At 44.2% G+C, this 10559-nt stretch overlaps 1 protein-coding gene across 4 annotated transcripts in view; it reads left to right on the forward strand.

Annotated features, from left to right (window-relative positions):
• The window catches only part of ralgps2 (Ral GEF with PH domain and SH3 binding motif 2), an 80905-nt gene extending 70878 nt beyond the window's left edge, over positions 1 to 10027 (forward strand). For 3 of the 4 annotated variants that reach the window (XM_034081342.2, XM_034081343.2, XM_034081344.2), the window contains exons 10-21: positions 1387 to 1524; positions 2122 to 2212; positions 2362 to 2429; positions 2526 to 2670; positions 3880 to 4031; positions 4130 to 4184; positions 4740 to 4817; positions 5686 to 5791; positions 6592 to 6684; positions 7510 to 7615; positions 7850 to 7941; positions 9908 to 10027. In XM_034081342.2, coding sequence (XP_033937233.1) covers positions 1387 to 1524; positions 2122 to 2212; positions 2362 to 2429; positions 2526 to 2670; positions 3880 to 4031; positions 4130 to 4184; positions 4740 to 4817; positions 5686 to 5791; positions 6592 to 6684; positions 7510 to 7615; positions 7850 to 7941; positions 9908 to 9937 — 1154 coding nt within the window. In that variant the 3' untranslated portion in view covers positions 9938 to 10027. The remainder of the gene's footprint in view (positions 1 to 1386; positions 1525 to 2121; positions 2213 to 2361; positions 2430 to 2525; positions 2671 to 3879; positions 4032 to 4129; positions 4185 to 4739; positions 4818 to 5685; positions 5792 to 6591; positions 6685 to 7509; positions 7616 to 7849; positions 7942 to 9907) is intronic. The other variant, XM_034081345.2, reaches the window with a different exon arrangement.
• Positions 10028 to 10559: the final 532 nt, after the last annotated feature.

Raw genomic sequence — 10559 nt, forward strand, 5'->3', positions numbered from 1 at the left:
ATCCTTGCTCCGGGTGCAGTTAAGTGTCTCTGGTCCTTATCAGTGCTGCCATTTACTTTAATGTGTTCAGCTTAGTGAGACATGGACACATATTTGAACGATCTTGTAGGTTACTAGCTTAAAAAAGCAGTTAGAGGACGACGTTTTCTTTCACATTGTGATCACATTTCGCACATCTTCCCCTTTAGGTTTCTAATCAGATTTTTGTACACGATTTACCACATGTGAACACACCTTAACAACTGGTCCTCTGAGCACGCAGCTGTGTGTGTGTGCGTGTGTGTGTTCCAGTCAGTTTGGATTTGTGCATGACTAACTGCGGTTACCCTTGATGTGCTCTCAAAAGTGCAGCTCCAGTGGCTAAGCCTTCAGGATTCCTCCTCTTCGCCACATCTGTCACTTCCCCCTTTACAGCTCTGTCTCTGAAACTCTTGTAAACGGCTTCTTCTACCCTCAAATTCTCATCATCTCTTTGATTCTAATCAGGTGGTGTTGTGTTTGTGTTTGAGTGTGCGTGGTACCCTTTTTATCTGCTGCGTCTGCAGTTCTGTTGTTGTTTATTTGTACATCTGTGTTTAGGCTCTGCGTTCACAATGTTGTAAATGCCTGTGTATGTGCGCACATCTTTGAGTTTAACACCACTTTCCGAGGGAGTGTTGGTGTTGTGTAGTCTACTGTGAGATAACTCTTCTTACATCTGCAGTCAACACGGTGGTGTGTGAAAGAAACATTTAGCATGAGAGAGAGAGGAGGAAAATAGCACCATCAGTTCACTTCTGAAGCTTGTTAATCTCTGCTTTCAGAGCGTTGGGAAGGCGCTCCTGGGTTTCTCTCAATGTTAATATCTATGTAATGAGAGGCTAAGAATATCAGCTCTGCTACAAGTCTGCCAAAAAGAGGCAAGAAGAAAGGGAAGAGGGGACAAGAGGGATGGTCATGAGTTGGAAAGGCTGACGAGAAGATCAATCATCCACTCAAGGCAATACTTTAGATCCATGGAGAACAAAAAAATCCATGCAAAAAGAAAAGCTGTGAGTTCTTGTGATTTTTCAAACAAGCAATCTGTGCTTACCAGCTGGTGTCCATTCCTAGAAATCCACAGCTGCAAGGCATCGTGAATCCAGGAAAATGTGTCCCTCCCCGGTGTCCATCCGTGTTTGTGTTTGTGTTTACTTTTTAATGAGCCAGGGTTTCTATGTTCAGGGAGGGAAATCCTTGTCTCCCAATGGTGTTTCCAATAACACCCTTAACAGATGGACGCTGTCCTCGTTTGGCTTGCACAGGGACACTTGACTCTCCAAAATATGAGAGGAAATGTGAGGAAAGCTGTGTGTTTCTCCTGGTTTGATTTAACATCTAGCATCTTTTTCTGCTGCTTAATTTCAGGGATGTACCTGTCCGATCTGACATATGTAGACTCGGCCTATCCCTCCACGGGAAGCATACTGGAGAACGAACAGAGATCAAACCTGATGAACAACATCCTCAGAATCCTATCGGACCTGCAGAGATCCGTTACCTACGGTAGGTTTTACACCGCCGCGATCACTGGATGGTAATGTGCAAAAACTAGAGAGCCCAGGTTTAGTGTGACAGCTCACCCCAGAATCAAAGATACATATTTTTTCTCTGATCCAAAGTAATATTTATAAATCTAGATTGTTTAGTCTGAGTCGCTGAATGTTTGGTATATCCAGTGTAGAGATTTGGCCTTTTCTTGATTATAATTGAACTTGATTGCGCTCAGCTTGCGGTTCTCAAAGGGCCAAAATAACAGCAATGTCTCTTTCTAGAAATCATGATTTTTGTAAAAAATGTCATGTAGGAAGTATTTTCTTTCTACAGGACTATCCGCCCTGACCAATTAAACCAATTAATATCCCTTGACATGCCTGTATCCCTAAAGCTTTTGTTTTGTGTGTTAGTAGAATAGTAAGCATTCAAGTGTTATTACATGGAAAAGGTCAAAAGGGGAAAATAAATACTGTTGGTAAAACTTAGCAGTGCTCAGGATACAGGGGTAGTTTGAAGTAAAACTCTGTAATTAGTTATACACTTTTACATCATGAAAACATTCTGTATATGTATTATAATGTTTTTCCATTTTCTCTCCTCTTACAGATGTACAACTGTTGACTCATGTACAGAAGTATCTGAACTCAGTCAGGTACATTGAAGAGCTGCAGAAGTTTGTAGAAGACGACAATTACAAGTAAGATCTCAGATGGACCACACTGTTGCCCATTCATCTCTAATTTGCGGTTTGCTGACTTTCACAGTTCTCATCTGTCTTTCCCTCTTCTCTCCATAATCAATGAGGATGAATTCACTGTAATGGTTTCATCAATGTTTCTTATCTAGGTTGTCACAAAAGATTGAGCCTGGCACCAGCACACCACGAGCAAATGCCACCAAAGAGGATATCGTCGGTAAGTTTCTCGTAAATGAAGAATCAAACGAGTTTATCAACTATTTTCTCTCCTTTCGTCACGGTAAATAAACTTGTCCTTCCCTCCCTCTTCTAGCTACAGGCCATGAAGCGTCAGCATCTCCTCTCTGCGGCCGTAAATGTACGATAGCAGCTGAAGGAACCAAAGTCCCAGCCACGCCGCCCTCCCCCAGGAACCTCCTGCCCTACGGACACAGGAAGTGCCACAGCCTGGGCTACAAGTCAGTTTAAGTTATTTTTAGGTTAAAAAACTAAAGTCATAATGCATCAATCCTATAGTACAGCGGTTTTAAGTGTTTGAGACGCGCCTCCCCTGGGGGGCGCCAGAGAGCTTCAGGGGAGGCGCAGCGTGAGACAAAAAATAACGAGAAAAAGATGAGTAAAGTGACACTTGCCCACTTTTGGCTTTACAAAAGGTTGTAAAAGTGCTCATTCCCTTCACCTCCACCTACCTGTGTGAGTGCGGGGGTTTTCCGCATTGACTTTGATCAAAAGCAAGTGGCGATCAAGGCTGCAGCCAGAGTATGATCTGCGTTTATTCCTGTGTGCATCAAAGATTTGTTTGTTGTTATTTGTAGGGCTTTGTCCTAATATTTATTTTTGTTTTAAACTATGTTGAAAGATTAGTTTAATATCATTTTTTAATTTGCTATGAAATTCTGAATGAAAGGCTGCGCGCGAGACTGGTTTTTTGCTGGGTTGAGTCGTGTGTGTTTTTGAGTGAGATGCGGCACAGCAGCCTGTCAGTTTACTCTTGCTAGGTTAGTTTGGCTATTATCATTTATATTTATCTGCAACAATGGATATCAGGAAGTGGTTCATGAAAGAAATATGGCAACTCAGCGCCAGATGCAGGAACATTAGAAGACATCAGTTACGTTGCCAACAAACTAGCAAGCCAGCCAGGGACAAGGGAGGCAGTCAATTATATTTTGAAGAGAAATTGACTCAAGCCGGCTCTCTCACAAACTCCTGCTCTGTGCGCAAGCAGACTGCTGCACACGCTCTGCCTCGCTCAATCGCTCCCTCTCACTCTCTCTCACTCTCTCTCTCTCTCTCTCTCTCTCTCTCTCTCTCTCTCTCTCTCTCTCTCTCCTTTCTCTCCATCGCTCCACCTCTCCACCCTGTGTGCGCTCCTCAAGTTTGCCTGTGTGCTTGCCCAAGTTGGCACAGCGTTACAAATGTGCCACAAAACCAACCAACCAATGGATGTAGCCTATAATAAGACCATCAACAGCCTTGTGGCAACCTAAAACCCCTCTGTTTCCATAACAACAATTCACAATTCACAATTCACTTTGAGAACCCCTGCTATAGTAGATCATAACGAAAGATGATGCCCTGTGAACCACACAGATTCTACAAAAACAAGTTCTAAAGCATTCATATTTACTTCCTCCTTTTTTCTTCCGTGTTCTCTACCCACATAGTTTTATCCATAAGATGAATACAGTAGAGTTTAAAAGTGCTACGTTCCCCAACGCTGGGTCTCGCCACCTGTTGGACGATAGTGTGATGGAGAGCCACAGTCCCACCAGAGTACATGCAGAGAGCTCAACTCTCTCCAGTGGTATTTCACTTGGTAAGACAAACACGTATGAACCTTTTACCATGTTGCAAGGTTTATATGTTCTGTGACATGTTACATAATTGTTGTGAATGTTTTGTATCTGCACACAGGGAGCAGTGAGGGCTCTGAGCTCAGTGAAGAGGTTTCTTGGCCGGCTTTTGAGAGGTAAGGTTACAACGTCTGTGTGTGCAGTGTTTTTTCATCACATCCACATGTTCAGATCAGAAAATACGCCCATCCCTGATGTGATTGTATAATCTTCCTTGCTCTGCCCTCAAGACATAGCTATGCAAAACGATCGTCAATAAAAACTCGCCGCGTGCCGCCTCGCTTTCAGCCTTGCAGCCAGGGCTTTCATGCCTCAACCCTCCACCGCTGCTCTCCGATGCTACTGCGGCAGCCTGAAAGTTTTAAAAACTAAACGGTTCAATCCCCTAAACAATAGTCCCTCTGTGCCAAATGTCTGGAGCCACACTCGCTATTTGAAGAATGATCTGGCTCTGAAAATCATCTGAACCGTCTTTCCAAATAAACATTTCTGAAAACTGTTGAATAAGCCTGTAAACACATATTCATCAATACCTCCTCTAACCAAATGACCGCCCCTCCATCCAGCCCTAACCCATGCATTCAAGGCAAAAAACAAAAACAAAAGACCCTCATAGCCCTAACAGTGTCCCGTGCCCCCTATTCTATCCTGTCTTATCCTATTCTGAACAGGACTCGGTTCTATCACTCTCTGGGCCCAGTGACCCGTGTGGCCCGCATCACCTACAGAGGAGTCCTGAGGCCCAGCAGGTACACACATCCCGACCTGAACCAACCTGAGCTCAACCAAACCCTCTCTTATCTTCACTTCACGGCCCTCAGCCCCTGCTAGGGGCCGCTGTGTGCTGGTGCTTAGAGTGTGTGTAGTGGTGGGACACGTGTGAGTGAGTTGGTGAAATCATGAATCAGGTGGAGGGCCAAGGATCTGTGCGGGTCATGATTTTACATCTTCTTGCTGCTTCCCATCAATCTATAATCCATCTTTTGATTTCTTACATTTCTTGCACGTCTGCCTCTCTCACACACACACACACACACTGAGAGCCTATGGTCAACCTGGACTTCTTCTTGTGATAAGTTTAAAAGATATTTCACAGACTGGAGCTCAAAATGAGTTTCCACAGTCACACGGAGCTCCATGTGTTACTGGACACAAACCACGACATCCTCATTCACCAGAGAGACAGGAACAGACTCTTCAGGATTATTAAAGCCAATTCTCATGGACGTTGCATATGTGGTTAGAGATGGGTCTCCCTCTGCCTCTGTTTCTCTTTCCACCAGGCTTCACTGGGCTCCTGCACTGGGCTTCCTGCTCTGATCCTCCAGACGGACACAATCTGCACACCACCTTGCCTTCCTCTGCTCCTCTCTGCTCATAGCGTTAAGATTTATAGCTGTGAAATTCTGTTTTATGGAAACAACACAAAACAGTTGATGTAGGTTTAGAAATGTAGTTTCGTGAAGCAGAGTTTAAGGTGGCTTTGCAGATTGTGTCTGCCTTTACTAGTAATTCATCTCTGATTTTGATCCAGTGTGAGTGCGTGCATGAAAACATGCATGTAGTCTTTTGTGTGCCTGTGTGTATAGCTTGTAACGTGTCTTTGTTCTGTTGTAGCTCAGCGGAGTCAGAGGAGCTCGCTGTTCACCTTTACCCCGGAGCAGTCACAGTGCAGGGGGTGTTGAGACGGAAGACTGTGCTCAAAGAGGGCAAGAAACCAACGGTGAGATCCCACACACACGTTCATACATGCATATACACATGTGTGCTGTGAACACACCTATACCTACACACCGACTACACGGGAGCAGATGGGCAGGAAAAGCTGTCTGCAGATAGGACCTCGGAGACTCTTTAACCTGCACAACATCTCTGTTTCTGCTCCTCACACACTCTGTACTGCTCCCTCTCTTTGAGCGTGCTGGATCTTACACCACTGATTTTGTTTGCTTTGTGTCTCATAAGCCATTTTTATATTTGCACTGAGATGATTCTGTTTTGACTGGAATCAAATCTGTAGCTCTTTACGCTGTTGAAACAACTTAAAACTGTCAAACATATAGTTGACATGATGTCTAGATTTCAAATCTGGCTCTGGATTCGGGGACTATTCCTTTGCAGGTTCACTAAGTCTCTTTTTTATTTTTCAAATGCTTTTCCCTCATATCATGACTCCCCCCTATATTATTTTTGTAATAGTTTTTAAAGCTTTCAGTGTTTATGGAACAAGGTGTACTTTTGCACACCTATTCTCCGGTCATCCAACGAAGCATAGGCAATAAATAATGCTAGTTCTCAAACCCTACAATCTTCCTCAGTGATTATTTACTGCCTTTTCCTATGTCGTCTTTTTTCAGTCCCGGTAAAAGTTTTGTGAGTAAGTGATTCAGCACAGAACCATATTGAAATTCCCCAAAATAACATACAATACAGTTTAGTCTGTATAAGAATCTGATAGCACATTCAGTCCACCATACTGTTTACGTTTCATTGACTGACTTCACGTCCCTTTTGTACCTCCAGGTGGCGTCATGGACCAAATACTGGGTCGCTCTCTGTGGGACCCAGCTCTACTACTACACTGCCAAGTCCCTGAAGGCCACAGAAAGAAAACATGTAAGTATTCACACTAGAGCTGCAACGATTAGATGAATTGCATGACAGTGTGACTTTTCCTGAAAATAATTATAATAAGTGGTTTTCAGCCTCTCAAATATGTATATTTCTTTCTCTCTTTTGTAGCCAAAAATCTGAATATTTTGGGTTTTGGACTGCTAAAACCCAACATTTTATAACCAAAAGATAATTATCACTTCATCTAGAAAATCATTGTGGAATTAATGAAAAATAATTCATCAGTTGCAACCCTAATTCACACAAATCCATCCGTATGGCACATTCTTGCCATACATTTCTGCAGGGGATAAAAAAAAAAAGTATTTGTAGAGGTGAGGACAATAACTAAACACTACTGCAGTTGTTAAGTTAAGTGAGAGTCAATGTACCACATTTCCCCAAAAAACACATGATAGCCATCACTTACTCATTGTAAAGAAAGTCAGATCTGGCTGTGTGTCAGTGTTTGGACTGCATCAGTTAAGCAGGAACATAAAGTGAAACTGACCAGAAGCTCAGAGGAGAGCATGGATTCAGAACAGGACGATAAGACCTGGAAGAGAACCTAAATGAGTGGTCTGGGAGGGGGTCTGGCACAGCGAGGGGACTGACACATGGTAGCACTCATTGAATAATGAAACCAATGACATCACTGCGGTCCACTCACAGGCTAATGAGAACCTTGTGGAGCGCACACGCAGGCGAGATCCAGACGCTTCACTCACACCTGTGTTTTGTGTGATTTACCTAAGAACATGCCGTCTTCTTAGGTGATGTAAACAGAGTTCATGAGAGAAAAACAATGAATTGTGGTTTTTTTTTCAGTTCAAGTCGACGTCCAGTAAGAGCGTGTGTATCGTGGGTCTAATGGCCATGATGGCGGACGATCCAGAGCATCCTGATGTCTTCTTGCTGACAGACTCTGAGCATGGTGAGACACACACACGCACACACACACACACACACACACACACACACACACACACACACACACACACACACACACACACACACACACACTCCAGTTGCCGCTATCCTGCACTTTTCCACTGTGTGACTTTGTTTAAACTGTACCAAGCGGGCGAGTCAAAGTGAGGCTTCAGCCATCTTTCCAGGTGGAGAGGAAAGTCCTGGCATCTCACACTGTTTTTTCTCCGTTGCCTAGGTAACACCTACAAGTACCAAGCAGGGAACCGAATGAACGCTTTGCTGTGGTTCAAACATCTGAGTGCTGCCTGTCAGAGCAACAGGCAACAGGTATGGAGACGCACACACAAAGAAATACACTTAAACCACTTACTAAAAAGTATTAAAAACGTTTAAAATCACTTGAGTTGCAAACTAAACAGTCATTAATAGCCGACAAGTGGAAACAATCATACATGGTGATTTATTGACATTTCTGTCTCCCCTCATTCATTCATTCATTTTTATTTACACTGAACAAAAATATAAATGCAACACTTTTGTTTTTGCTCCCATTTTTCACGAGATGAACTCAAAGATCTAAAACATTTTCTATACACACAAAATAACCATTTATCTCAAATATTGTTCACAAATCTGAATAAATCTGTGATAGTGAGCACTTCTCCTTTGCCGAGATAATCCATCCCACCTCACAGGTGTGGCATATCAAGATGCTGATTAGACAGCATGATTATTGCACAGGTGTGCCTTAGGCTGGCCACAATAAAAGGCCACTCTGAAACGTGCAGTTTTGCTTTATTGGGGGGGTCCGAAAACCAGTCAGTATCTGGTGTGACCACCATTTGCCTCACACATCTCCTTCGCATAGAGTTGATCAGGTTGTTGATTGTGGCCTGTGGAATGTTGGTCCACTCCTCTTCAATGGCTGTGCGAAGTTGCTGGATATTGGCAGGAACTGGAACACACTGTCGTATACGCCAATCCAGAGCAGCCCAAACATGCTCAATGGGTGACATGTCCGGTGAGTATGCTGTCCATGCAAGAACTGGGATGTTTTCAGCCTCCAGGAATTGTGTACAGATCCTTGCAACATGGGGCCGTGCATTATCATGCTGCAACATGAGGTGATGGTCGTGGATGAATGGCACAACAATGGGCCTCAGGATCTCGTCACGATATCTCTGTGCATTCACAATGCCATCAATAAAATGCACCTGTGTTCGTCGTCCATAACATACGCCTGCCCATACCATAACCCCACCACCACCATGGGCCACTCGATTCACAACATTGACATCAGAAAACCGCTCACCCACACGACGCCACACACGCTGTCTGCCACCTGCCCTGAACAGTGAAAACCGAGATTCATCCGTGAAGAGAACACCTCTCCAACGTACCAGACGCCATCCAATGTGAGCATTTGCCCACTCAAGTTGGATACGACGACGAACCGGAGTCAGGTCGAGACCCCGATGAGGACGACGAGCATGCAGATGAGCTTCCCTGAGACGGTTTCTGACAGTTTGTGCAGAAATTCTTTGGTTATGCAAACCGATTGTTGCAGCAGCTGTCAGAGTGGCTGGTCTCAGACGATCTTGGAGGTGAACATGCTGGATGTGGAGGTCCTGGGCTGGTGTGGTTACACGTGCTCTGCGGTTGTGAGGCCGGTTGGATGTACTGCCAAATTCTCTGAAACGCCTTTGGAGACGGCTTATGGTAGAGAAATGAACATTCAATTCACGGGCAACAGCTCTGGTGGACATTCTTGCTGTCAGCATGCCAATTGCACACTCCCTCAAAACTTGCGACATATGTGGCATTGTGCTGTGTGATAAAACTGAACATTTTAGAGTGGCCTTTTATTGTGGCCAGCCTAAGGCACACCTGTGCAATAATCATGCTGTCTAATCAACATCTTGATATGCCACACCTGTGAGGTGGGATGGATTATCTCGGCAAAGGAGAAGTGCTCACTATCACAGATTTGTTCAGATTTTTGAACAATATTTGAGAGAAATGGTTATTATGTGTATATAGAAAATGTTTTAGATCTTTGAGTTCATCTCATGAAAAATGGGTGCAAAAACAAAAGTGTTGCATTTATATTTGTGTTCAGTGTATTTACACAACCAAAATGTATCCCTCCATCTCAAGATTATATATTTGTTTACCTGTGTCCATCCCCCTCTTCCTATCTGTGTGTAATTCCTGTGTCTTTGTTGTTGCAAATCAAATAATAATAAAAAAATGTAAATTGCCTATATTTTTACCCACCTCGCCTTCTTCCCAGGTGCCAGCCAATCTGATGTCCTTCGAGTGACGGATCCTGAGGAGTGTGACTGAGCAAAGTGAGGGAAGGAGGAAGAAAGGAAGAGGAGGAGGAGGAGGAGGAGGAGGAGGATTGTGTGTGTGTGTGTGTGTGTGTGTGTGTGTGTGTGTGTGTGTGTGTGTGTGTGTGTGTGTGTGTGTGTGTGTGTGTGTGGTGTGTGTGTGTGTGTGTGTGTGTGTGTGTGTGTGTGTGTGTGTGTGTGTGTGTGTGTGTGTGTGTGTGTGTGGTGTGTGTGTGTGTGTGTGTGTGTGTGTGTGTGTGTGTGTGTGTGTGTGTGTGTGTGTGTGTGTGTGTGTGTGTGTGTGTGTGTGTGTGTGTGTGTGTGTGTGTGTGTGTGTGTGTGTCTTTTGTTGTCCAGCACCTCAGTGGAGCCGCTCGACTCCTCCTCTCCTCTCCCACAGATGGATTGTCCTCGGATGGACAGAAATAATCCGCTCCTCCGTTTTGTTTTTTTTAAAGGAGGTTTCCTTTTGTTTTGTGTCCCCGCCATGCTCGAATGCAAGATTCCCGCGTTTTTAATCGGCTGGACCCACAATCACAACACTCACATCGGACTAACCCGTTGGACTTTGGAGGGTTTGAGAAGGCTTTTTTACCTACTCGGTTCACACTT

The sequence above is a fragment of the Pseudochaenichthys georgianus genome, chromosome 4, assembly GCF_902827115.2.
Source record: "Pseudochaenichthys georgianus chromosome 4, fPseGeo1.2, whole genome shotgun sequence".
NCBI lineage: Eukaryota > Metazoa > Chordata > Actinopteri > Perciformes > Channichthyidae > Pseudochaenichthys > Pseudochaenichthys georgianus.